This window comes from Amblyraja radiata, chromosome 20 (assembly GCF_010909765.2).
Source record: "Amblyraja radiata isolate CabotCenter1 chromosome 20, sAmbRad1.1.pri, whole genome shotgun sequence".
In the NCBI taxonomy this organism is placed as follows: Eukaryota; Metazoa; Chordata; class Chondrichthyes; order Rajiformes; family Rajidae; genus Amblyraja; species Amblyraja radiata.
Genome location: NC_045975.1, coordinates 36,891,952 through 36,919,938, shown reverse-complemented (window position 1 = coordinate 36,919,938; position 27,987 = coordinate 36,891,952). Strand labels below are relative to the sequence as shown.

Sequence of the window (27,987 nt, the reverse complement as noted above, 5' to 3'; positions counted from 1 at the left end):
CCGTGCCCCAGCCAAAGCTGTACCATGTTGTGTTTAAGCTGTGTGCAGTGACGTGCATTTCAACTGAAGGTGTGAGACGCAGGGTAGTGTTAGATCCTGTTTTATTTTCTACAGTAAATATAAAAATACAAGGCCAGAGACGCCGAGATCCCTGCGGACAGCAGTGCTATTACAGAAGGGTTAGAGGGTCAGGAGCAGGGCTCTCACACTGCCCGTCCCCTTCCCTGTCCCCCCCAGCACCTTCCCACACCCCCGGCAGGAACGGCAGAGACCGCACTCCACAGCCCGATTCAGTGTTAACGTCATCTCTGCCGGCACCCCACCCCCCCATCCACAGGCCCGCGGTCGTCACCGAGGCTGGCATCCCTCTACCCGCCGGTGTCCGGGTGGCTTCTCCAGGCTGCCGCTGTCGGCAGGTCCTCACCGGAAACGGGCGCCGCGGGGCGTGGAGTCCCCGAGTCATGGCCCCCTCTCCCCCAGGCCCCTGCTCTGGGAGTGCCGTGGATCTGGGGAGAGGCTCTGGGGGATCAGTGGGCGGGAGGGAGGTGGGAGGCTGTGGCGGGGAAGGGCAGACCAAGGGGATCCGTAGCTTTGTTCCCAGGATGTGCTCCGGGGAAAACGCCCATGGAGCTGGGATTATCCCGGATTATCCTGATCCCACTCGGGGCAGCAGCTGGTGGGACGAGGCCCAGGCCCAATCACAGCCATGACTGTTCACCGCAGGCCGGTGGGGGGAGGGGAGGGGGAGGTTGAGTGAGGGGGCAGTGGGACTGGAGGGGTGGGGAGGTGGGGCAGGGTGTGAGGGGAGGAGGCAGGTGGGTAGGTGCTGAATGAGGCGCCTCCACGACAGAGCCTGGTGAGGGGGGGGGGGGGGGGGGGGGGGGGGGGGGAGGGTGGGGGGGAGGGCTGGGAGCAGGCTTCAGGCACGGGTTAATAGGGAGCGTCCTCCTTCAGGTTGCGGTACAGACAACAGGTGAAGATCATGCCGAAGATCTGTGGGGGAGAGCAGGAATGAGTTGGCTGGCAGAGACTGGCACCCCTCCTTTCAAATTTCACCCCCCCCCGCCAACTCAAACACGTCTCAAACCTCACCCTCCACCCCCCCCCCCCCAAACCCCAGTTCCTCAACCCACCCCCTGAAAGCACAGCCCCCCTCAAACTGCAGCGCCCCTCACCCCACCTGCACCTCAAATTGCCTCCTCCCCCCCTCATCCCAACACCTTACACCGCACCCTGTTAGACTGCATTATCCACGCCTCCCACAGTCCGCACCCTGTCTGTCCCCCCTTAAACCATGAACCTCCTCTCTCCTCAACGCACACCCTCCACACCTCAAAACTCACCATCCATGAGACCAGGCTCTGCAGACTGCCGCCCTCCAGCCCAGCCCCCCCCCCCCCCCCAGCTCCACCCCCATCCTGCTCCAGCTGGGTTTGGCACGGGCCCTTCTGGCTGAACTGTCATGGAGTGCCCGATTCCCCTCCCGGATGAGAAGCCAGGCTAATGTCCAGCTCCGGGGCTACAGGTCAGTGCAGTGGGGACGACCAGAACCCGAGACTAAGCCTCTGGCCAGCGATGAATACCGTGGGTTCCCATGTAGGGAATGATCCCGCATTCACTCAGCCCCGGCCCACAGCCACCTCCAGTCAACAACGTTCCTACCTGGACACAGGCGATGCCAATCCCCACTGCCCCGATTATCTTCAGGTGGGTCATGATGAATCCTTCCAGCTTGGTGATACAGCCGCCCTGTAAAATGCAACAGCTCGATGACACTGGGCTCCAGTGCATGCAGCATGCACGCATGCCGTGCTGGGCTCCGGTGCATGCAGCGTTGTGCTCCCGGTGCATTCAGCGATGGGCTCCCGGTGCATGCAGCGCTGGGCTCCCGGTGCATGCAGCGCTGGGCTCCGGTGCATGCAGCGCTGGGCTCCCAGTGCATGCAGCGCCGGGCTCCGGTGCATGCAGCCCTGGGCTCCGGTGCATGCAGCGCTGGGCTCCCGGTGCATGCAGCGCTGGGCTCCGGTGCATGCAGTGCTGGGCTCCCCGGTGCATGCAGCCCTGGGCTCCGGTGCATGCAGTGCTGGGCTCCGGTGCATGCAGCAGGGGCCAGGGCCTCCCCACCACAATGGGAGTAGGGCTTTCATTGGAATGAGATAAAGCAGAGCCCGTGCTGCCGACAGCTCGCTGAGATGCCCAAATCATTGAAGGGGGTTTCTAGAAGCAGCTACTTGCAGTGGCAGTGGGTTGATGAATAGAGGACACAGTTTAAAGTGACGTAAATAACCCAAAGGAGGCAAATTTATGGCACACTGCAGGTTGCGAGCCTTGACACATCGCCTGAAAGGGTGGAGGAGAGGATCTGAGAACTTCCGCAAGGCAATGGTAGATAATTCTGGTCGGGGAGGAAGCAGGAGCTCGGGGATGGGAACTTACACAGAGCTTGAACAGGCAGCAAGCAACTCCCCCATTACTGGAGTAAAAGGGCAAAATAATGTGGGAGAGGAGAGGGCAGGATGGAGAGTGTCGAACCCAAGCAAGAAAGCTGTCCCGTCAAGTTAGACACCAGGCCACAGCCGGACACACCAGGCCACAGCCGGACACACCAGGCCACAGCCGGACACACCAGGCCACAGCCGGACACACCAGGCCACAGCTGATGCCAGTCATTCAGCAGCTGGGCACTGATCATCGCCCAACAACACAAGGAGCGAGGGTTACAAGGATGGGGAAGCGAGTCCCACACTGTTCCAGAACAACACACCAGCAGCCCTCTGACACTGACCTCCACCTTATAGATGTTGGAGGGGTGGTCCCTCTTGCCACAGCCGGTGACCTTGGTCTTGCAGCAGCTGTCTGGAACCACACGCCCCCCTGACATGGAACTCTTCACCCACTTGCTGTCGGTCCAGTCCAGCGAGTTGTTGCTCCCACAGCAGTGAAACTGAGGGCAGAGAGTGGAGGCTTCAGGCACAAGGTGACAGCCCTGGACACGGAGTAGTCCCCTGTCCCCACAGCACCTCCCCCTGGAGCTGAGCTGCCACAACAGGCAGAGCGACCGGCAGACGAGGGATGAGGGGGTGGATGTTGTCAGGTCGACCCACAGTAGCAACCAGACCCGACACCAGCACCCACTCACCCCCTCCAGCCACCCTCCTCTTTGCTCCCAACATACCTCCCAAACTACAGCCCCCTCCACCCTCTCTCCCCCATCGCCTTCCCCCTCCCCATCCCATTCAATCACCAGCTTCCCTCCCCAAATCCCTCCAGCTCCCTCTCCAGCCTCCAGGTCACCCCCAAACCCCTCCACCCTCTCTCCTCACCCAGCCCATGTCAGCCTCAAGCTCATCTACCCCAACCTCTTTACCCCTTCCTCAACCCCCCCCCCCCCCTCCCCCCTCAGCCCCTCTCCTCCACCTTCCAGCTCCAGAAATCATTTCTGAGACCAACTTGGGAACAGGCTATTTTCAATGTAGCCATGAGGAAGGAAATAAAGGTTTTGTAGTAAAGAATTTATGGGAAGAGAGATGAATCTTGCATTCCAATTTGAGTGCAAGAAACTCGGGTCTGAAATTAGTGGTGTTTAGATAAGGGCAATTATAGAGGTGCGGAGGCAGCTTTTGCTGGAGAGGGCTTGGAAGATAGATTAACAAGAGAGTAGATTAATGACAGATATTTGTGAAAATATTTTGTGATCTCCAACAGAGATATCGTCTGTTGAGAAATAAACACTTGGCAAGTAATTAAGTGATGAAAGTAAAGATTGTATCTGGGTGAAGGAATAGGTGTATAGCTTTGTAAAGATTAGCGACAGATTGGGAGAATTTTAGAAACCAAAGGGTAACTAAATAAATAGAGGGAGAAAATAGATAGAATAAACTAGAAAAGCAACAGTAAGAGTAAAGAGAGTAACAAAGGCAAACGTTCCTTCCTTCGAGGATGACTGTGGGGAATTTATAATGGGTAATAAGGAAATTGGAAAGACTTTCAGCAAGTATTTTGTACTTCTCCTCGTAATACAAGATTCCAAAAGCAACCTAATAACGTACAGAAAATTATGAGCCAATAGGGGAGAAACTTAATACAATTAAAATCACCAGAGGCAAGACATTGATGGGACTGAAAGCTGGCCATTCTCCTACAGTGGCACCAGAGGCAGAGGCGACCCACTGGATCGCAACGCTGCAAATGTCATGTTCTCATTCGAGAAACGAGAGAGACAGAGAGCAGGAAACTAAAAGCTCGTTAGCCTGACAAGAGCCAGCGGGAACACACTGGCATTCACAGTCAGGGGAGTCAGAGCAGGAATTTAGAAAACTGTAAGTCAACCAGGCAGAGTCAGTATGGTTTTGTCCGTGGAGCTAGAGTCAATGAATGTGTTCATGCTGAGATATCCAGAGGTCATATTTAAAGATTTCAGGGAGCAGGCAGGAAAGTGGACCTCAGTCCAAGATCTAATGAAATGGCAGAACAAGATCGAAGGATGCAATGGCAGACTCCATCTACTACCACGGGCAAGGTCATGTCTTACAATCTCGATTAAGTTTTTTGAGGAGATGACAGAGGTGATTGATGAGCATAGGGCTGTGGATGTTGTCTACATGGCGTTTAGTAAGGCATTTGACAAGGTCCTTCATAGTAGGCTGATCCAGGAGATTAGGATACATGAGATCCACGGTGACCTGGGAGCTTGAGTTCAGGACTGGCCTACCCATATACGACAGAGGGTTGTGATGGAAGGGTGCTAGTCTGGTTGGTGGGCTGCCACCAGCGGTATAATACAGGGGTCAGAACTGGGGCCGCTGTTGGTTAGGATATATATAAATGACTTGGACAAAAATGTATACAGTGGTCGGCAGGTTTGCAGACAACACAAACATTAATGGAACTGGTGACAGTCAAGGGACACAGAGGCATGTAGATCAGTTACAGGTTTAAGAAAAGATATGGCAGATAGAGTTTGATTCAAGCGAATGCGAGGTGTTGCACTTTGGGAGTTAAATGTAAGGGGAAAATATATGCAAGATTGATGTACAGAGGTATGCTTACCTTCTTCATCGAGGGTATTGAGTACAAGAGCCAGAAGACATGTTGCAACTTTGTTTAGGCTGTATTTACAGTATTGTGTTCAGTTCTGGTTACTTCATTACAGAAAGGATTTGGTGGCTTTGGAGAGGGTGCAGAAGAGGTTTACAGAATACTGCCTAGATTTGAGAATATTAACTATAAGGTGTCCTTGGACATGCTTAGATTGTTTCCCCTGGAGGCTGGAGGAGATCTGATCGACATAAGTAAAATGATGAGAGGGAGAGACAGAGCAGACGGTCAGAACTGTGCTCTAGTGTTCCATCTATTTCCTTTAACCCCCGCTCTCCACCCCACCCACGGGTGCCTGTGCTACTCCCAAGCCCCTCACGTTCCCCTCCCTTTGTCACAGCCCACTCAGCCCATGTTGAGCTTCAGACCGCGAGCCCTCACCTCCTGCTGCAGTTTGTCGACGGCCTTGGTGATCTTTTCCTGTCCAGGCTCCCGGTACTTCTCGATCATCGTCACTCTCAGGTTGGTCTTCAGATCTTTGCTCAGCTGGGACAGAGAGCAGAGAGGGAGTGAGCGTGGAGGTGGTGGGGTGAGCCGAGGTGGTGTGAGGGCAGAGAGGTCAACAGTGGGATATTGTTAGAACAGTGTATATTTCCCACCAGTCGGCAAGGCATGCAATATACTGTGATACCCGTATCTGGCCCCGGGCTCCAAACCCAGTTACATTCACAAGGTGGCAGGCAACTAAAGTCGTTTTACCTGCCACAGGCACTGAGTGGCAGGTTAGCCTGCTGGAGGGAGCAGGGCAAGGGGGATAATGTCGTCAATGTGTAAATAATGTTATTTTTTAAATGGAAGAGTTAAAAAAAACCGACAGGGTGGAAGGACAACAGGGGAACAGATCTCATGGATTGGTTTGTTGTGTCTGATATGGTGGGTGCCTGGAGGTGAGAGGAACAATATCTCAGCAGCACAGGGCTCCGTGGTCAGGGGAGAGGCGTCAGGGTTCTGTACCTGCTGGTAATAGATGTACGCCAAGATGCCAGCCAGGATCTCCAGCAGGAAGATGAACAGCAGCAATGCAAAGTACTGGGAACGAAGGGGGAGAAACCAGGTTAGATGTGGAGTCACCACAAACATCATACCAACAGAGAGCACCCCTAAATATCACATTGACCGACAGCACCCCTAAACATCACACTAAGAGACAGCACCCCAAACATCAGACAGACAGCACCCCCGAACATCACCCTGACTGAATGCCACACGGGGGGGGGGGGGGAGTGGGGGCTGTTTGGGGTTGTGTGGTACATTATTCCCCCACTCCATGTTGAGACGAGGATCGTGTATGACGGTGCTGCTGGTGTGGTGAAATGATTCAGCTGGTTGTTATCACTGGTCTCTGCAGATCCGCCTTACTACTACAGTTCACTGTGCACTATCAGTGAGAGACTCGGCCTGCTTCTGCCAGCTCCACACAAAGTCCTTTGGTCTCTCCTGTGCTCCCATGGCAGCAGCCGCTCCCTCTCCCTTCCCATCCAACTGGCCTGGCACTCTGCCACTGTCAGCACTCACTTAACCGTTCACTCAATTCATTTGTGCATCGGAAGCTAGCCCTCAGGCACTGAACACAAACCCAGGCCCCAGGCACCATGAAAAAAACACAGGCCCTAGGCATCAATGGAACACCTCAGCCCGGATTCTTGGACTAAGTCCAGGTCCTGAACACAAACCTGATTTCTGAGAACAACCTCAGGCCCTAAACATAAACTCAAGCCCTAGGGTGTGGGTACAGACCCAGGCCCTTAACAGAATCCTGGATTCCTGGCCCCAAGAATCCAAGCCGCAACCATAAAGCTGGGACACAAATTCAAACGAGTGGGATGATGGCGCAGCGGTAGAGTTGCTGCCATACAGAGCTTAGAGAGCCAGAGACCCAGGTTCGATCCCGACTACGGTCCCCTTGTGACCGCGTGGGTCTTCTCTGAGATCTTCAGTTTCCTCCCACATTCCAAAGACGTACAGATTTGTGGGTTAAATGGCCTGCTATGAATGTAAATTGTCCCTTGTGTGTAGAATAGTGTAAGTATGCAGGGATCGCTGGTCGGCGTGGACTCAGTGGGCCGAACAGCCTGTATCCGCGCTGTACCTCTAAACCAAACTAAAACTAAACCCAGGAATTGAACACAAAGCCAGGCCCAGCCTTGTTAACATATCTAAAGGACTCTTATTATTAAAGGCATATTGTGTTCGGTGTAAACGCCCACAGCCCTGAAACCAGCTCACACCCACACTACCAGACTACAATGACCGGGCCCACCTGGGAATTACCACAGTGCTGAGCGTGGGCACACTGCCAGCTCCTGCTCCCATCACAGGAGTGTCACCGTTTCCAAGATCAACAACGGAGCTGTACGAACAATGCTACCATCTCATCGGCTCAAAATGCAGCAGAGTTCCTGAGCATTCTGAGTAACACTGCAGTGTCACAACCCTGATGCAGGCAAGAATCAGAATGAAGCAGCACCTGAGTAGAGAGGTGGCAATGCAGCGGCTGGTGGTGGGGGATACCAGGGGCTTGCCGGGAGCAAGAACGGAACTCACTATCAAAACATGGAGGGGACGGGGGACACAATTTTTTGGCGGCCGCGCGCGCATGCGTACACTCACACACGCGCGCGCGAGGCTTCGAGACTCAATCCAGCGCTAAATGCAGCTCAACTGCCTGTCTCACCGGGTTAACTAATAGCCCTGTCTGGACTGACGGGATACCAGCGCTGCTTCTCCGCGCTGGCCATATTTCCCGCAAGCCCAGGCAGGTTAACCTGGCGGGGATGTCGCCCACCTCTCAAAACATGGGGGGGCGTGTCCCCTCTGGTCCCCCTGGGTTTTCCGCCCCTGGCCGGGAGTGTGGGGCCCACGTTGTCAGGGGTGTTGGGACGACAGTTGCTGGATCACACAGTTGCCGGGGGGATCAGGGCCTGGGATTGAGAGTCCCAGTGGTTGCTGAGGCCTGGGCGAGTGAGAATCAGAGACCATGGTTGCCAGGGGTGTTGTGACTCCTTATTGCCCGGGGTGTCTGGGCCACAGTTGCCGGGGTGACTGGGCCTGTGGTTGGGCAGGGGTGTCTGGGCCTGTGGTTGCCGGGGTGTCTGGGCCACAGTTGCCGGGGTGACTGGGCCTGTGGTTCCCGGGGTGTCTGGGCCGGTGGTTGGGCCGGGGTGACTGGGCCTGTGGTTGCCGGGGTGTCTGGGCCGGTGGTTGGGCCAGGGTGTCTGGGCCTGTGGTTGGGCCGGGGTGACTGGGCCTGTGGTTGCCGGGGTGTCTGGGCCTGTGGTCACTGGAGCAGAATGTATCTTTCATTCAGTCCGGCAGCAGCAGTCAGCCCTCATTGAGGAAACAGGCCCCAGCCCGCCCCACATTCCAACCCCTGTCTGCTCACTTCTGCTGCTCTCACTGAATAAGCACAGGTACAATGCAGAGACAGCCAGGCACTGCGGGGGCAGGGACTGGCGTGCAGTCTGTCTGGCAATATGCCCGCTATCTGGATGGAGGGTGACGTAGAGCTTACATTCCTAGCGTTACCTCTGCTGCTCCAAGCACCCTGTCCTCAATCCCCGATACAATCACTGGTAGTTACCTCAGGGGCAGGCCATGCTAGAGTGGAATTGAAGATGGCTATGGCCACCAGGGTTTGAAGCATAGGCACAGCTGACAGGTAGCCCGAGTTATCCTCCTTTGCTACCTTCTCATCAAAACCTGTCAGCATGTCCTTCCAGTTCTCCTGCCCTGTCTTTACTCCGGTTCCTTTTAAATGTCCCAGCACTTGCTTTGAGCTCTCCCAGCGAATTTGCATTCAGTGCCCTTTACTGACAGTTGTAGAGATATACAGAATGTAAACTGGCCCTTCAGCCCACCCAGTGCATGCAGACAATTAGCCACCCGTTTACACAGATACCATGTTATTCTCCTTGCATTCCCATCAACTCCCTTCAGATTCTACCATACACTAGGGGCAATTTACAGCTGTTTATGTAAACTAGGGGCTGCTTCCCGACCTGCAGAATGTTTCCTGTTATTTTGCTTATTGTCAAGATCATTATCAACACCTGTCCCTTTATCTCCTCCCTCACATCCATCCAGGGATGCCAGCAAGTGAGGTTCACATGCACCTCCTCTAACCTCATCTACTACATCCGGTGTTCCCAATGAGGCCTCCTTTACATCAGCAAGGCCAAACATAAACTTGACGACCACTTTGCTGAACACTTGCCTGGATTTCTTGGTTGCTAACCATTTTAATTCCCATTCCCATACTGACTTTTCTCTCCTGAGCCTTCTCCATTGTCAAAGTGAGGTCGGGTGCAGACTGGAGGAACAGCGACTCATATTCCTCTTGGGCAGCTTAAGCCTAATGGTATGAATATTGAATTCTCCAATTTCAGGTATTTCTCAAATTTCAGGTAACTAACCTACAAATATCCCTTCCTTCCTCTTCCCCTCACCAGTCTTCCCTGTGCCCCAACTGGGCTTGTACCCATTTATTCTCTTCCCCTTCCATCTATGTTACTTCCATTGGCTACACAATTCTTCTATTCTTATCTCACACAATTGGTCTTTTCATCTCTGGCCTTTGTCTATTTGCCTACCATTTGCCTATCTCCAATGCTGCCGAGTGCCATGAGCTGAGACCCATGGTGACCCTGGTCTCCATAGACACAGCAATCAAGGCACACGTGAGGGGTGTGTGCAGGTCTGCATGCGTGGCTGCGTCTGTGTGCGTATGTGTTGTATTGTTTTGTTTGCTTTAGTTTTTTTTGTTTTTTTGTTTTAGAGATACAGCGCGGATACAGGCCCTTCGGCCCACAGAGCCCGCACCAACCAGCGAGCCCCACACATTAACACTACCCTACACACACTAGGGACAATTTACACATACACCAAGCCAATTAACCTACATACCTGTACGTCCTTGGAGTGTGGGAGGAAACCGAAGATCTTGGAGAAAACCCACGCAGGTCACGGGGAGAATGTACAAACTCCATACAGACGGCACCCGTATTCGGGATCGAACCCGGGTCTCCGGCGCTGCAAGCACTGTAAGGCAGCAACTCTACCGCTGTGCCACTGTGTCCGCCCATGTTATTGTCACATGTACCAAGATACAGTGAAAAGCTTTGTTTGTGCACTATCCAGTCATATCAAATCATACTATACGCGAGTACAATCAAGCCATATACGGTACAACAGGGAGTGCAAAGAGAAAAATACCAGAGCGCAAAATATAGTGTTACAGCATTGGAGCGTTACTATTGCAGAGAAATTGCAAATACACAAACAAAGTTTAAGGCCCACAATGACGTAGGCTGGTAGATTGGGACTGCATCCAAGCTAATGGAGAAACTATTCTGTAACCCAATACCAGGGGGGAAGAAGCTGTTCCCGAGTCTGGTGGTGCATGCTTTCAATCCTTTGTATCTTCTGCCCAACAGTATATAGGGGAGCTTGTAGATATACGGTTTGTGTAATGGACTGGGCTGCATCCATTACTCTCTACATTTTCTTGTAGGTGAATGTGTGTGGGGTCCGTGACATTTTGGTGATATTTGTCCTGCGGGAACACTGCCCCTCAGAGACCTCCAGCTCCGTGCGTGGCTCCCTGCAACCCCGGCCAAGACACATCCCCACTGGAAGCCCTGGGAGCTCGGGGCAAGCTCAGCGTATGCAAGAACATACATACAAAGGACAAGCAATAGGAGCACGTCCCTTGAACCTGGGCTTCCTGTAAAGTAGATCATAGCTGATCTTGTATATCGGTGGCATTTGGTCACATCAAGATATCGATCTCACTGTCGACCAAACTCAGCCCTCAGCCAAATGGATCCATTTGTTGCACGTCCTAGCCTGCTGCTGTGTTCACTGAGTGACTGATAGGACACTCCTGGGGTAAGCTGCCAAACTAGAACTTGGCCGTCATAAAGAAACAGGTCCTTCTCCTGCTGGAGGGATGCAACTAGAGCAGTACACCAGTGATCGGTTCTTGGCCCACAGATGTTTACTATGCGCATTAACAATGCAGAAAGGAATGATATGTAAAGTTCCCAAATCTGCAAAGCAAATTGTATTTTTGTCTGAAGAATGGTCTTGAACTGAAACATCACCTGTATGAGCTGGCATGAACTCAACGGCCTCTTGTATTGTAAGAAGATATGAGCAGGTGAAAGCTCATAAGAGCACAAGAAAACAGGAGTAAACTTCCGCCACTCGGCCCTCAGGTGTTCCAGCCGTGGCTGATCTCCTCTGTCAATTCTAAACCTTCAATTCTTCAATCTTTCAAATATTTATTTATCTACACCATAAAAATATCCAATGCTCAAACCTCCGCAACCCTGGGGGCAGAGAGTTCCAGGGAATCATCAACTTCTGAGAGAACATGCCTACAATACAGTACCTCAGTTTCAAATGAAAGGCCCCCTGTAGTTTTGGTCCCCTTGTTCAAGACTCTCTTACATAGAAACATAGAAAATAGGTGCAGGAGTAGGCCATTCGGCCCTTCGAGCCTGAACCGCCATTCAATATGATCATGGCTGATCATCCAACTCAGTATCCTGTACCTGCCTTCTCTCCATACCCCCTGATCTCTTTAGCCACAAGGGCCACATCTAACTCCCTCTTAAATATAGCCAATGAACTGGCCTCAACTACCTTCTGTGGCAGAGAATTCCAGAGATTCACCACTCTCTGTGTGAAAAATGTTTTCCTCATCTCGGTCCTAAAAGATTTCCCCCTTATCCTTAAACTGTGACCCCTTGTTCTGGACTTCCCCAACATCGGGAACAATCTTCCTGCATCTAGCCTGTCCAACCCCTTAAGAACAAAACTCATGGTGGCAAGCAGTAAAGTTGCTGCCTTACAGCACCAGAGACCCGAGTTCAATCCCAACTACGGGTGCTGTCTGTATGGAGTTTGTACATTCTCCCCGTGACCTGCGTGGGTTTTCTCCGGGATCTCCGACTTCCTCACACTCCAAAGACATGCAGGTTTGTAAGCTGATTGGCTTGGTATAATTGTAAATTGTCCCTAGTGTGTGTAGAATAGTGTTAGTGTGTGGAGATTGCATGTCGGTGCAGAATCGGTAGCCCGAAAGTCGTTTAATCTCTAAACCAGACTAAACTAAAAATCCCAACATGGACCCTGTCAAACCCACTTAGGACTTTGTATGTTTGTATAAAGGTCACCCCTCATTCTTCTGAACTCCACTGTTCACAGACCCAAACAGTCCAGCTTCTCATGATAGGACATGCCTCTCATCTCAGTAATTAGCCTGGTGAGTCTTCTTTGTACGGTCTCCAAAGTTATCTCATCCTTTTTTATGTTAGGGGACCAAAACTGCACAGCATTCCAGGTGTGGCCTCACTGACACCCTGGAGATTTACAACACAACCACCCTATTCTTAAACCTCAACCTCTATGCAATAAGTAAGTAAGTAAGTTTATTGGCCAAGTATTCACATACAAGGAATTTGCCTCGGTGCTCCGCCCACAACAACATGACATAAAGTGAGTTACGAATGACCCAGAAAACACTAAACATTAATAATAATAAAACATTAATGATAAAACACCATTGATCAAGCATGTGAACTAACAAAATACCAGATCAAAGGGTAGCTACAGATTTATGGCTGTTGAGTAGAGCAACTACTCGTGGATAAAAACTGTTTTTATGTCTGGCTGTGGCAGCTTTGACAGTCCGGAGTCGCCTTCCAGAGGGAAGTGATTCAAAGAGTTTGTGGCCAGGGTGAGAGGGGTCAGAGATGATCTTGCCCGCTCGCTTCCTGGCCCTTGCAGTGTACAGTTCATCAATGGAGGGAAGGTTGCAGCCAATAACCTTCTCTGCTGATCGAATGATTCGCTGCAGCCTCCAGGTGTCGTGCTTGGTGGCTGAGCCAGTAAAGACTAAGATGCAGTTAGACTCAAAGTGCTGGAGTAACACAGCGGGTCAGACAGCATTTCTGGAGAAATTGCAGTTTTGGAGCTTCACCCGTGTGAATTCAGTGGGGGAAGGGCAGATGAGGACCAAGGCCACGTCATCAATGGGCCAGAGAATGAATGGCCCAGGAAGGCAGTCAGTGACAGGGCAGACATTGGGCTTCTTCACTCCCTAACAAGGAGATGGCATGTAGGCTGCAGCCTGACATCAGGCTATCTATAGAAGCGCACTTCTGATTTTTAGACATTAGGACCGTGGCAGTCTGACCTCACCAGGGTAACTGAGGCTGCCATCCCATTGTCCAGGGAGAGACACCCCTGCATCCGAGCATTCCCAGACCATGTACCCACTCCCGGGCACTCGGGAAAATGGGTCCCTTCAACCACTGCTTCAGCAGGTGTAAGTGAGGCATGGGAACAGTTGATGACCATCGCTGCACCAGACTACACTGCTAGCGGTGGGTGGGGAGGGAGGAGGTGACCATCGCTGCACCAGACTACACTGCTAGCGGTGGGTGGGGAGGGAGGAGGTGAGGAACCAGCACCCCAGGGTCTTGCACACTTCGGGGCTGCAGAGGGACGGAGAGACCCAGGGGGCTGACAGGAAATCCATGATCGTTTACTACTGGGAAACACGGAACAGTAGGCTCCCCGAGAAGCAAGTGTACAGTGATTGTGTCCAGTAATAGCAGATGACTGCAGTAGCCCATTGTAATGATGTACAGCAGAGTACAGATTGGGCATGACCTCCCAGCTTGAGGTGTAATCAGCAGCTCAACAGACTGAAATATTTATCAGCTGTTTCACCCAGGCATGCACGCATGCTTGCACACACACCAAGGCTACAAACTCCAGCTTCCACTAGTTTAACTCAGCGGGCCAGACAGCATCTCTGGAGACAAGGAATAGGTGACGATTTGGGTCGAGGCGGTTCGGATCTTCAGAAGAAGGGTCTCGATCCGAAACGGCACCGTTTCTCCATAGATGCTCTCTGACCTAATGAGTTACTCCAGCTTTTTGTCTATCTTCAGTTTAAACCAGCATTTGCTGTTCCTTCCTGCACATTTCCACCAGTTTAACCCTGATAACGGTCGAGTCCCTGACATGTGTACGCTTCCTGGTATTGTGAGCTATAAGCTTCTCAGTGCAATGCTTTTGTGCTCTTCCAGGAGAGTAGCAGTACAAGATACAGCGTTAGCTTCAAGGCAAACACTACAGACCCTCTGTGTGCGGTTTTACATAAAGGACACACACTGTAATACATGCGACAGGTGTAGGGATAACACTGGGACTGGCCCTACTCTGCTGGGTGCCCACTCCCGTTGGATCGCTCTGTTGACAACCACCTGGGAGTAACATCTGGGCACGCTGGGACAATCTAGGACCAAAGACCAGGAAACAGTGAGCTCCTTACCCATTGGAGCAGGTTCTTCCTCTCCTTGAAGGTGGCACAGCAGCCGAGGATCCCGGTCAGCATGACGACAGCCCCTGCCACCACCAGGATGCAGGCCGTGGCTGCGTAGATGCTGGAGGACAGCAGGCTGATGTAGTCACTCTTTTCCGCCAGGGTCCAGATGCCAACAGCCATCACCACCACCCCCGCCAGCTGCAAGAGATGGCAGAGCATTCATTCCTGGAACAGTCCAGGGTGGACGCCCCAGTGGCCCATCCCCCACCGTGAGTGGTTCCACCCCCACCGTGAGTGTCCCATCCCCTACCACGAGTGGCCCATCCCCCACCGTGAGTGGCCCATCCCCTTCCACGAGTGGCCCATCCCCCACCACACGTGGCCCACCCCCCACCACGAGTGGTCCACCCCCTACCACGAGTGGCCCACCCCCCACCCCAGTGGCCCATCCCCCACCGCGAGTGGTCCACCCCCCACCCCAGTGGCCCATCCCCCACCACGAGTGGCCCACCCCCCACCGCGAGTAGTCCACCCCCCACCGTGAGTGGTTCAACCCCCACCGCGAGTGGCCCACCCCCCACCACGAGTGGCCCATCCCCCACCACGAGTGGCCCACCCCCCACCCCAGTGGCCCACCCCCCACCGCGAGTGGCCCACACCCCACCGCGAGTGGTCCACCCCCCACCGTGAGTGGTTCAACCCCCACCGCGAGTGGCCCATCCCCCACCACGAGTGGCCCATCCCCCACCGCGAGTGGCCCACCCCCCACCGCGAGTGGCCCATCCCCCACCGCGAGTGGCCCACCCCCCACCGCGAGTGGTCCACCCCCCACCGTGAGTGGTTCAACCCCCACCGCGAGTGGCCCACCCCCCACCACGAGTGGCCCATCCCCCACCACGAGTGGCCCACCCCCCACCCCAGTGGCCCATCCCCCACCCCAGTGGCCCATCCCCCACCCCAGTGGCCCATCCCCCACCGCGAGTGGCCCATCCCCCACCACGCGTGGCCCACTCAAAGCCCCCAGCTCAAGGAGTGAGACCCCAGACCTCACCCTGAGGGACAATGTGGGGCCCCAGGTTCCAAGCTCCAGAGCCCCCCCGGGCAAACAGACTGCAGCCTTACCCAGAAGAAGAAGTTGAAGATGAAGAGCAGGTACTTCAGACAGATAGTCCCGCAGGTGTCCCTCTTCTCAACGTACTCACCCATCCTGTCTAACTGTCGGTCTGTGGAAGGGACAGAGACACAGCAAGTTTACTGTCAATGACAGGCTAGCCCCAACAATTCTTCACCCTCCCTGACTAGAATATGGTTTAGCGATAACACCAGCCCGCTAAAACATACACTCCTCACCCTGGACTAAACACACACAGGAGGGTCCCCCACACCTCAGCCTGTATCATATAGACACAGGAGGGTCCCCCACAGACATTTAGCCTGTACCGTACCGAACAGTTGGACCAGACACACCTCACACCGTACCATACAGACACAGGAGAGTCTCTCACAGACAGACACACACACACACATCTCACCCTGTACCATAGATCAGGATACGATGTATAGTGAAGCAGGTGTGATTTTCCTATTGTTTCTGGTACAGGGTAATGATTATATGACCTTCCAGTGTCTAAGATACATGGTGAAACATGTGTGAATGTTCTATTGTGTACAGTGCAGAGTGAAGTGCATATGATTCTTCTATTGTTTGCAGTACAGGGCGAGGTTTGTGCGATCACCCCGTTCTGTACGGACAGGGTGAGGTGTGTCTGACCCCCCCGTGTCTGTACAGTAGGGTTAGGGGTAAATGGATGAGTAGGGGTCCTTGCTTTCTCTGCACACTACAGTGGGAGAGCAGCCTGTACATTGTGGTCATTCTGCATGGCTCCTTTAGTAACTGCACGGCTCCCGTTACTAACTGCATGCCTGCCTGTTGCCCAGACCCACCCACATTCCACAGCACCACCTGTATCCACAGAGCTAACACAATCCACAACTCCCCTGCCTTAAAAGGGCTGTGTTCCCACCACTGAGCACGAAGGCTGTGTATTGTTCAACCTCTCCCCATGGTGGCCACCTCAGATTCCACCCCCAATGGCCGGCTCCAATCCGACCTCCTTTGGCAGGAATGAGGGTGAATCACTTCACTCCAGCTCTGCGGACTCAGGTTGCTGACGAGCCCAACTTGGCACCCGACGAGCCGGCCACAGACGGGGGCAGGAGGTGCGTGAGGGTCTGCGCGGGCAGGTGTATTCCTTGTTCTGGGCATCTATCTGTGCCCATGCAGGGCCTCAAGTTCTCATTCCCATCCCAAATGCCCCTTCTCCAGGTCCACAGGTCATGGGTCAGAGATTTCTGGGAGTCAGAGGAAATGTCGCATTTCTTGAAGGAGACTTTGAATCTTTTGATCTCTTCCCACGTTGGAGCAGGGGATAGGAGCAAACACAGCGAGTGGATAAAGAGCTAGCGAATGGAGTACAATGTGGGAAAAATGAAATTGGCTATTTTGGCAGGAGAGGTAAAAAGGTTCATTATCTAAACGATGAGGAATAGTTTGAGGTCCACCTCTTGTATAATTTGCACTAGTGCGCACATACAGCAAGTAATTAGCAAAGCTAGCAGGATCTTACTACTTATTGCAGCGAGAAATAAAACCAAAAGTGGAGGATATGCTCCATTTATTCGAACATCGGTGAAACTGCGTTTGGAATGCAGTGCACAGTAACAATCTCCTTATTTAAGGAAGGATGCAACTCTTTGGCAGCTGATCAAAGCAGTTTTTACTGGCCTGGAGGAGGCAGAGTCCTTGAATATTTTTAGATGCTTGACAAGCAAAGGGGTGAAAGGTTGCTGCCGCGGTGTGGGAATGTGGAGTTGAGATTCCCATCAGTCCATGGTCTTACTGAATGGGAAAGCATGCATGAGAGGGGCTGAGTGGCATGCTGCGGATTCATACATCAGACACGCCCCATGTCAGAGCCCACCAACTGAGCAATCGGGACAGAAGCTGGGGTCTGAACAGATGGATAGTGTGGGGTAGGGGCTCTCTGTGGGAAGGCAGGCTCAATGCACCCACTAGCCTTTATCCTTCACACTTCCCATTGTGCCACCAGGAGATGATAGAAACGGCTGACTGCTTCCCAGGATATTCATTTAGCAGCACTGGAGAGCACAGAGGCAATGTCCCATCGCTCACTTGTACAGCTCACATAAAACATAGAACACAGTGCAGCTTTGAAACAGGCCCTTCGGCCCACACTAGCTGATCTATATCCCTTATTCCCTGCATATCCACGTAAATGCCTATTAAACCCCACTGTTGTACTACTTCCATCACCACTCCTGGCAATCCAGTCATCCACCTCTCCCTACATCAAAACCTTGCCCTGCATATCTCCATTAAACTTAGCCCCTCTCATTTTAAAATGATGTCCTCATTTCCATCCTGGGAATAACATTCAGACTGTCTATCCTTTCTGTGCCTTTTATAATTTTATATACTTCTATCATGTCTCCCCTCAGCCTCTGATGTCCAGAGAGAAGAGTCCAAGTTTGTCCAACCTCTTCTTACAGCTAATTCCAGACATCATTCTGCTAAATATCTTCTGCACCCTCTCCAAAGCCTCCACGTTCTTCCTGGGGCGACCAGCACTTCATACAATACTTCAAATATGGCCCAACCAAAGTTCAATAAAGCTGCACCATGACTTCCTGACTCCTATACTCAAGGACCCAGCTGAAGTAGACCCAGCGTGAAACTCAGTCTCGATGTCCCTTCCTCTACTCGTGTGGGCACCCACACTCGAACACAGGCGGCCACTATCACTATCCAATCCCCCGCGGTCCGTCCACTCACCAGATGAGGCGAGGCCACTCCCCCCGTAGCTCAGGGAGGGCAGAATCCTGAGCGGCTGCGCTGGTGACGCCTGGCACGGACGTACAACCAGCTAACAGCCACTGTGCTGAGCTCCACAAAGGGCGCTTGGCTTGTGTGCAGCTGGGGGCAGCACGTGCACACCAGTGTCGGTCACCAAGGAGCACAAGGGAGCCTTCACAGCCTGAAGGAGACAATAGCCAGCTTCAGCAGAGACCACAGCCTCAGCACAGATGACTACAACTGCCGACATCACCGCACAGAAAGAGACCACCATTGCTCTCTGCACGGCGCAAATCCCGTGGCATTCCCAATTCCCTGGGCCCTCATTCCCCTCTGTATTTTTCCAATGCGCACAACAAAAAGAGAAAACACTCAACAAGTCAGGCAGCATCTGTGGGAAGAGAAGCAGAGATAAGGTTTGTCGAACACTTCTACCCATGGTTACATGTGTGTGACCCTGGCAGGGACATGCCCCTTCCTGCAGCCTAACAAGCTTCCTTGCTCTCCTTCCCACTTCTGACAAAAGGGTCCTTGACCTGAAACATTAACTCTGTTTCTCTTCCCACAGATGCAGCCTGACCTGATGCGTGTTTCCAATGCATACTGCTTTTGGTTTAGTTTTCCAGCACCTGTAGTTTTGATTTTCCCTTGCCCCAGCTCGGAAGGGCAGTGCTTGTCAAACTGCCAAAACATTGAACGATTACTGGTAGTTTCTTCCTCTGTTGTTCATTTCAGATGTCTTTTCTCTCTGCTATTTACAGGTCCCAGTCAACCCTCGTCATTCACTCCAGCCTTCCCCACAGCTCTCCAACCCAAGACATCAACTGTTCCCTCCACAGATGCCACCTACATTTCGAGTTGCATTTCAGATTTTCAGTAAATTGCTTTAGGCTATTTGTGGCTTTTTGCGAAGCATTTGAATGGAAACAGACAGAGGTGTTGAGGCTTTGACTGTGATGAGTAACTGTGCACACTTCACTACTTCCTCTGGATTAGTTTTCCAGCACCCACTTTGAGAAAGAGTAAGGGTGTGTGTAAGCAAGAGGGGGGCATGGCTTGCATCACCACTTACCTGTAGCCAAACCACTACACCAATCTGTCTACCACACACACGAGCATATACCCTCTTGCGCACACACAGATACACACCCTTGCACAGTCACACACCCCCTTGTACACTCAGATACACACCCCCTTGCACAGTCACCTCTCGCTCACTTACAGTCCCACACAGCACACCACTGCGGAGCCACACTGTGACTGGAGACTGCTGGTCACTGGAGAAGGCCAGGCATTATTGTTCCACTGCTTCCATCAAGGAGCCCAGCATCCCCTCTGTTGAAGACGTCACTGATCCCACCTCCACTGGCCATTCCTTTCCTCCTCCCGATCGGACAGGAAGAGGAGGAGACCATTCTGCTCCTCGAGCCTGCTCCCCTATTCAGTAAGATCATGTCTGATCAGCATGTGACTACATCCACACTAACCCCACCACCCCAGTACCCATTCACTCCCTGTTATCATAAACATACACAGACATTTAAAGGCTCTACTTCCAGTATACTTTGTGGAAGAGAGTTCAAAACTCACAATCCAGAAAGTCATCGGAGACACAAGAAACTGCAGATGCTGGAATCTTGAGCAAAAATCATAAAACAAAGTGCTGGTGAAACTCACCAGAGTTCCTGTTTCTCAACAGAGTTCCTCCAGCACGTTGTTTTTTTGTTTTTCCAGAAAAGATATCGCCATATCTTTGTCGTAAATGGGTGACTTTTATTTAAACAGTGACCACTAGTTCTCGATTCTCCCACTAGGGGAAACTTCCTCTCCACATCTACACTGCCAGGAGTCTTTGGTTCTTTTGTTTCACTCAGTTCACTGACTCTTTACTGATGCGAGGCCAGTCCGTCCACCCTGCCCCCTGTAGATAACCTGCCCCTTACAGGTATAATTCCAGTTCACTGTCTCATACACGTTAACACATCCAAATACAATACATTACACACATCCTCCCACTCAGAAACCACAGCTCTGTCATCTAATACCTTATGCTCACTAGCATTCACTGGGAGGCCATTTGGCCTATCAAATCCATGCCAGCTCCAAGGAGGGACAGTCCCTTTAAATAGGATGGAACTGCAGATGCTGGTTCAAACCAAAGATAGACACAAAATGCTGGAGAAACTCAGAGGGACAGGTAGTATCTCTGGAGATAAAGAATGGTTGATGTTTTGGGTCTGAAGAAAGGCCTCTACCCGAAACATTAGCCATTCCTTCTCTCCAGAGATGTTGCCTGTTCCGCTGAGATATCCAGCATTTAGTGTCCCATCAGTCTCATTATCCCTCCTTATTTCCATGGGCCTTTGCAACTTCCGCCCTCTCATGTCTGCCCATCAACTCCCCTTTGATGCTTATAGCCATTGAATTACCTTTAGTGCAGGTGACCTACCAGCACACCTTTAGGATGTGGGAGGAAACCAGAGCATCCCAGATCGACATGTATGGGCCGAATGGTCTAATTCTGCTACTATCACATGACGTTAAGTGTATACCGAACATACAAACTCCACACAGACAGTGCTCGAGGTCAGGATGCAACCTGGGTCATTGGAACTGTGAGTCAGCAGGCACTATCTCCCGCCACCCCACCTCACTAGGTCACATTAATGGATAACAGCACTCGGCTGAGATTAATTGCAAGTAAAAGAGTCCTGGGCATTGTCTGAGCATTACATCACCTACATTACCACACGTCATTCCACATACTGTGGGTACACAACAATGCTGGAGAAACTCAGCGGGTGCAGCAGCATCTATGGAGCGAAGGAAATAGGTGACAGGTTAGGACCAATGCTGCTGTTTCTTGCCAGACTGCACCACAACATGAAATGCAACCAATGGGGTTGATTGGTAGGTGGATGGAGTAAGTGACAAAGGCTTGAGGTGAAATGGGTGTCAGACATGGAGAGAAGAGGAGTGAAATGTAAAGTCGGAGAGAATGATATGCTTGGAAGGAGACGGGAGGGGAAAAAGAGGGGGGGGGGGGTGGGGGGATAAAAGAGAAATGGAGATGAGTGTCCAAAGGAGTAGGGTGTCTGGGGTGGTGGGAGATTGTGGGTGAAATGGGTGTGCCCTGGAGTGGAGACCACAAGAAAGAGAGTGTATATTTATTTCCAGTCTTCAACACCCCCTACCCTCTCCTCATAATCAAGCTACTACATCCCAGGCAGCATCCCAGTGATTCTCCTCTCCAGAGCTATTACATCCTTCCTATACCTTGGTGACGTGGAATATCCCGTGGGGGAGTCAGCTGTCATTATTACAGTCAGGGACGGGGTCTTGTAATGGGTTCACTAACAAGCCCGTGAAGTCGCAAGAGCGAGGGCGCATGTCCACACCCGTCCTTGCTACAACTCAGGGTTCTGGTTTGTCCATTCCCCATGGACTCGAGGAATACTTGGAATGGGTGTAATTTCCCACGCTGTGCTTTCTGTGATTCAACAGTGAAGGGTGAGAGTGGCTTGCATTTAAAGAGACAGTGCCTGGAGAACCTGTGTGCCAACATTGCACTTAGATGTAGATGTAGATGGATCCTCACCAGTGTCTCCGACAGTTCTGTTCTCCCCCCTCCCCCCCAGATGGAACAAAGATAGAGTTCCTCGTCCTCAGCTTCAACCCACCGGCCTCCGCATCTAACACATCATTCTCGGAAAGTTCCACAACTTCAAAGTGATCGCACCACGAGTCACATCTTCCCATCTCACTCCTTTCTGCTTTCCATTGGGAACACTCGGTTCGCTCCTTCCCAGCTAACCCATTTCCTAGTCAGCTACTTAGCCCTGCACCACAAGAGATGTAACACCCTACATCTCTTTCTCCCAGATTCATCCAAGGACCCCAGCAGTCCTTCCAGGTGAGACAGAGGCTCACATGCTCCTCCTCTAATCGCATCTACTGCATCTACTGCTCCCAATGTGACGACGTATACTTTGGCGACACCAAGAGTAGATTAGGCGACCATTTTGCGAAACAGTTACTCTCTGACAGCCAAGACCTGCTGGATCTCCTGGTTGCTAACCATTTTAGCACCTCTTCTCACTTCCATACTGACGTTTCTGTTCTGGGCCTCCTCCATTACCAGAGTGAGGCCGCATGCAAACTGAAGGAACAGCACCTCATAATCCACTTGCATAGTTTAAATCCCACAGTATGAATATTGAATTCTCCAATTTCAAGTACTTACTCCTCTCTTAACCCCCGCCCCCCCCCCCCCCTTAGTACGCACAGGTTTCTCCCACCATCCCCCAGCTCCCTAGTTACCCTGCTCCTTTCCCCTCTTTTATACACTCATCTTCTGTCCCCGAGTACCTCATTTCTCTTTTAGACCCCCTCCTTCTCCTCCCCCATGTCCCTCCCTCAGGCTTTACATTTCACTCCTCTCCTAATCTGACACCCCTTTGTCTCCTTTTCACCTCTAGCCTTTGTTACTTACGCCATCCATCTGCCAATCAAGCTCCCTCATCTGTATGCACCTATCTACCCAAGGGCGGCACGGTGGCGCAGCGGTGGAGTTGTTGCCTTACAGCGCCGGAGAGCCGGCTGTCTGTACGCAGTTTGTACGTTCTCCCCGTGACCTGCGTGGGTTTTCTCCAAGTTCTTCAGTTTTCTCCCACACTCCAAAGACGTACAGGTTTGTAGGTAAATTGGCTTGGTATAAGTGTAAAATAGTCCCTGGTGTGTGTAGGATAGTGTTATGTGCGGGGATCGCTGACCGACCGGTATGGACTATGTGGTCCAAAGGGCCTGTTTCCGCACTGTATCTCTAAACTAAACTAAATCACTTGCCAGGCTTAGTCCTGCCTCCACCTCCCTTTGTCAGCTTCCTCTCCCCCCCCCACTCCCCCCAATACAATCAGTCTGAAGAAAGGTCTTGTCCTGAGATGTCATCTGCCCATTCCCTCCACAGATACCACCTGACCTGCTGACTCAACATCTTGAGTTCCTTGTGTCTCCATTTAGAAGCTTTTTGTCCACAGTCTGGTGTGAGGGAGAGCAGTGGAGGGATGGGAAAATGTGCCAGCAGAGAGTCACAGCACAGATTTACTACCATATACTAAACTAGCCTTGCTTTCACATATTTTTATCCAATTAAATTGATGTTCAACAGGACTTGGCTGCAAGAGGACTTGGCAACAAAAATGTGACTGAAATAGATGCCGGCTGATTCCCCACACTCCTGAATGAGTATGTGAACTGTCAGTTTCACCTCTAGCCACAGGTGATCACTTGCTCAGCAGTTGTCTCAGACACCCAGACTCCATGTTTTGGTTAAAGGCACTGAGGCAGACAAGGCATCAGCAGGCTAAGTATCCACATCAATCCACAGGTAATTAGTAAACCGTGTCTTTATCAAACCACAAGTCTGGGATGGGCGCATTGTCTGTCAGGAGAAGGTTGGTCAGGCTGGGTTTGCATCTGCTGGAGTTTAAAAGAGAGAGAGGGGACTTGATTGAAACGTGAAAGATCTTGAAGAGTCTTGATGGGGTTCTGTGCAGACAGCTAAAATCAGAGGGCAGAGGTTCAAGGTGAGGAGTAGGAGCTTCAAGGCAGATCTGAGGAAAGATTATTCTCAAACAGAGAGGGTGGTTGGAACCTGGAACGCACTGTGTGAGTGAGTGGTGGAGGATGATACTCTCACATCATGGAACAAGTATTCATCTGAGCACTGAAATCAATAAGTTATTGGTAGCCATAGATCAAGCCAGTAAATTGGATTAGTATAGCTAGGCGCTGTTTTGGATATAACTGGCCAAACGGCCTGTTTCTCTGCTGTATACTTTATGACTAACCAAAAACTAGGAATCACTGTGTAAAAATAAGACAGAGGTGAGGTTCTGCATTTCTCTAATGACCCATACCATTTTCTACTGATGCACCATAGAAAGAATCCTATCAAGATGCATCACAGCTGGGTTTGGCAACTGCTCTGTCCAAGACCTTTTGTATATATTCTTTATTCTGAATAATAGTTATAGAGTCATACAGCACGGAAACAGTCCCTTTGGTCTAAATCATCCATGCACCCCCCCTTCCACTCCCCCCCCCCCCCCCCCCCCCCCCCATCAACTTCATGTGATTCACCCTAGTTTGGGAAAACAGCCAACATAATCAAGGACCCATCACACCTCTCATTCTCTCTTTTTACCTCTTCCATCAGACAAATGATACAAAAGCCCGTAAGTACATGCCACCAGCTTCTTCCCCATGCTTATCACTCTTGACTGGACCTTTCATAAGATAAAGATGTACTTCCGACCCACTAATCTACCATGATGCAACCCTTGCAGTTTTTTTTTTAAATTACCTGCACTTTCTCTGTAGTTATAACATCATATTCTACACGGTTTCCTTTCTCTTTTTGCATGGTGGCATGCACTAATTTATGGTATGGTTTGCCTGGATAGCAAGCAAGACACTGTATCTTAATAAGTAATATTAACTTATTGGCAGCTGGAGAATGCTTGAGGAACCAAGTGGACTCTACCTGTTCCTAAATGCAAGCTTGTGTATTAGTCCCAGCTCAGCAAGCAAATGTGCATCATGTTTGCGAATGCCCTGTTGTACAGTCAATGTAGCGTTCTCAATTATTTTATGATAAATCATGAGGTAGAATCATGAGATCAAAGATTAATCAAACTCAACAATTCATAACACCCCAAATCACTCACTGGATTTCTTTACTAAAAACTGAATCCCAGGACAGTATAGAGGCCTGCTCCTTGGAAACGATGATGCCCCAGAAACACACCAGCAGATACACACCACCACCTCCACCCCACACCTGCAACACCCTAGTCTTCATGTGCAACGTAAGCAGAGTGATAGGGGAAGTGAATGAGCGGGTATGGAAGGGAACACAAATTATTTCTGGGAAAATACTTTATATATTTAACAGTACTAAACCCCCAGACAAGCCTGCCCATTAGCATCAATATTTGTCCACCTGAGATGGTTGCTCTGTGCCAGATAACACCATCTGATGAGGGGCATCTAAACAAAGACAGAGACAACAGATACAAATGACACTACTACTACTACTACTACTACTACTTTCAACAGTTACACAGAGGATAAAACACCATCAATCAGTCCCAGTTAGCACCACAGTGATGGACATTGCACAACCTCTCCTCTGGGCAGCATCTCTAGACTGCATCCTCCAAAACACACCACCTCTCATCCCAAATGTAATCCTCTGGTTCTATGGGCCGAAACACACTGCAAACAAGGATTCATGACCAAACAGGTCAAGGCGAATCTCCCATCAGAGGCTTAACAAAGCAAGGAGCTGGACAAGTACCAAAGAGACAGCATGTCTCTGGGAAGCGGGGGGAGCCAGTTTGGTCTTAGTCCATGGCCTTCCCCAGTACCGTGGTTGTGTGAGAAAGAGCCTGTGATCCCAACAGCATGGTTAGGTTGTGGGATTAGTGGCCACCGACTGACCATCATTTGCACCCTGTCACCAGGTGTGCAGACATTTAATCCTGCTGGCGAAGACCAACACACTACTTGGACTCAGCACCACCTCACAGAGCCTACGGCTTGGAGTTAGGGGGCTCCAAGACTCCAATAAACTTCCAGAATGTCGGGGTCACACAACACAACGCAACACAACACAACACAACACAACACAACACAGCACCAGCACAACACAACACTACTGCTGGTCAGGGAGTACAAATGGCAGTTTCTCCTGAGCAAAGCTCCACACACTGATACACTGACTCGCTCCATCAATGCACTCAGGATCCCACAGCCAGGTTTAAATACTGCCAGTACACAGCAAGTTCCGACAACACTCCCGCCAGTACAGAGCAGGATCACACACACAGCGCCCGCAGAAACACAACAGTCTCTGCCAGCACACACCAGGATCCCCACCACCCAGCAACAAATGGAAGCTCGGACTTTCTCGTCGGCCGATTAAAGTTGGGATCCTCGGCTGCGGACTTGGTGGAACTTCCCTCCCCGGCCCGGCCCGGCCCCAGCGCCTGCCCCGCGGCTCTCACCCGCACTGCTGTCCGCTCACACGCTGCTCTTGCCCCGGGGCCGCTGCGAAACTGACTGGGCGGAATGCGAGGCGAGTGACAAAGGAGAGGAAGCCCTGCCCCCTGAGGGCGGATCCCAGCGCCGGAGCAGCCCCGGCCCCAGCCCCAGCCCCGACCGACGCCGCACCTCCGCGGGGTGGGGAGAGCGGGCAGAGAGGGAAGGGCGCGGGGTGGGGGGTTCGCCCCGCTGCTCTGGTCCTGGAACCCCGGGTCCATCCTGCCCCTTATATGTCAAAAATAAACTTTATTTATCAAAAAAACGCCCAAACCACAAAAGCACAAAACACTAAATGGGTTTCTACTAAAAACACTAAACGGGTCTGAAGAAGGGCCTCGACCCGAAACGTCACCCATTCCCTCTCTCCGGAGATGCTGCCTGTCCCGCAGAGTTACTCCAGCATTTTGTGTCTATCTTCGGTTTAAACCAGCATCTGCAATTTCTTCCCACACGTTCTTTATATTCATAGCGTAGTTCAATCCATGCACTCATGGTGTAGGAAGGAACTGCAGATGCTGGTTTAAACCGAAGATAGACACAAAAGCTGGAGTAACTCAGCGGCACAGGCAGCATTTCTGGAGAGAAGGAATGGGTGGCGTTTCGGGTCGAGACCGTACATTCATTATTGTTCACTCTGTACATCCATAATGTCATCCAGTCTGTACATTCGCAGTGTTCCCCAGTCTATAATGTCATCGTCTTCAAGTCTATACATTCAATGTTGACCGGACCATTCATATTTCATAGTGCCGCCCAGTCAAAACGTTCAATATTGTGCATTCTATGCATTGATAGAATCGAGTCCATACATTCATAATATTGTCTACTCTACATTCATCATGTTACCCAGCCTATACATTCATAACGCCGTCAATATATTGGTAACGTCTACCAGCCTATACATTGACAACACTAAGTCTATACATTCATGGTGTCACCTAATCTATGCATTTATAGTCATCAGCCTCTGTATTCCAAACATCCAGTCTGTACATTTACAGTTGTTTAAGAAGGAACTCCAGATGCTGGAAATCAAAGGTAGACAAAAATGCTGGAGAAACTCAGCGGGTGCAGCAGCATCTATGGAGCGAAGGAAATAGGCAACGTTTCGGGCCGAAACCCTTCTTCAGACTGTTTCGGCCCGAAATGTTGCCTATTTCCATCGCTCCACTGATGATGCTGCACCCGCTGAGTTTCTCCAGCATTTTTGTCTACCTTTGTACATTTACAGTGTTCTCCATACCATATATTAATGGCATTGCTCAGCCTGTATATTCACTGTGTTGTCCAGTCTGTGCATTCATTGTATTGTCTACATATTAATAGTCATAGAGTGATACAGTGTGGAAACAGGCCCTTCGGCCCAACTTGCCCACACCGGCCAAGCTGTCCCAGCTGCATCAATCCCACCTGCTCGCATTTGGTCCATATCCCTCCAAACCTGTCCTATCCATGTACCTGTCAAATTGTTTCTTAAATGTTGGGATTGTTAGTACCTGCCTCAACTACCTCCTCTGGCAGCTTGTTCCATACACCCACCACCCTTTGTGTGAAAAATTTATCCTTCAGA

General features: G+C 51.3%; 1 protein-coding gene across 1 annotated transcript; it reads right to left on the bottom strand.

Moving 5' to 3' along the window:
* Positions 1–84: 84 nt before the first annotated feature.
* On the bottom strand, positions 85–26,524 carry cd151 (CD151 molecule (Raph blood group)). Its single transcript, XM_033038388.1, has 8 exons — positions 26,381–26,524; positions 15,560–15,660; positions 14,444–14,635; positions 6,052–6,126; positions 5,479–5,583; positions 2,786–2,944; positions 1,663–1,749; positions 85–993 (listed from the first exon to the last, which is right to left on the bottom strand). Exons 2-8 carry the CDS (start codon positions 15,641–15,643, stop codon positions 931–933), a joined length of 765 nt encoding a protein of 254 aa, XP_032894279.1. The 5' UTR covers positions 15,644–15,660; positions 26,381–26,524; the 3' UTR covers positions 85–930.
* Between the last annotated feature and the right edge of the window lie 1,463 nt (positions 26,525–27,987).

Excerpts from the sequence above, each read along its gene's own strand:
- cd151 (XM_033038388.1), bottom strand. The coding sequence starts at position 15,643 with ATGGGTGAGTACGTTGAGAAGAGGGACACCTGCGGGACTATCTGTCTG. Across the intron at positions 14,636-15,559 it reads TCTTCAACTTCTTCTTCTGG|CTGGCGGGGGTGGTGGTGAT; the intron begins GTAAGGCTGCAG and ends CATCTCTTGCAG. Across the intron at positions 1,750-2,785 it reads CCAACATCTATAAGGTGGAG|GGCGGCTGTATCACCAAGCT; the intron begins GTCAGTGTCAGA and ends TGCATTTTACAG.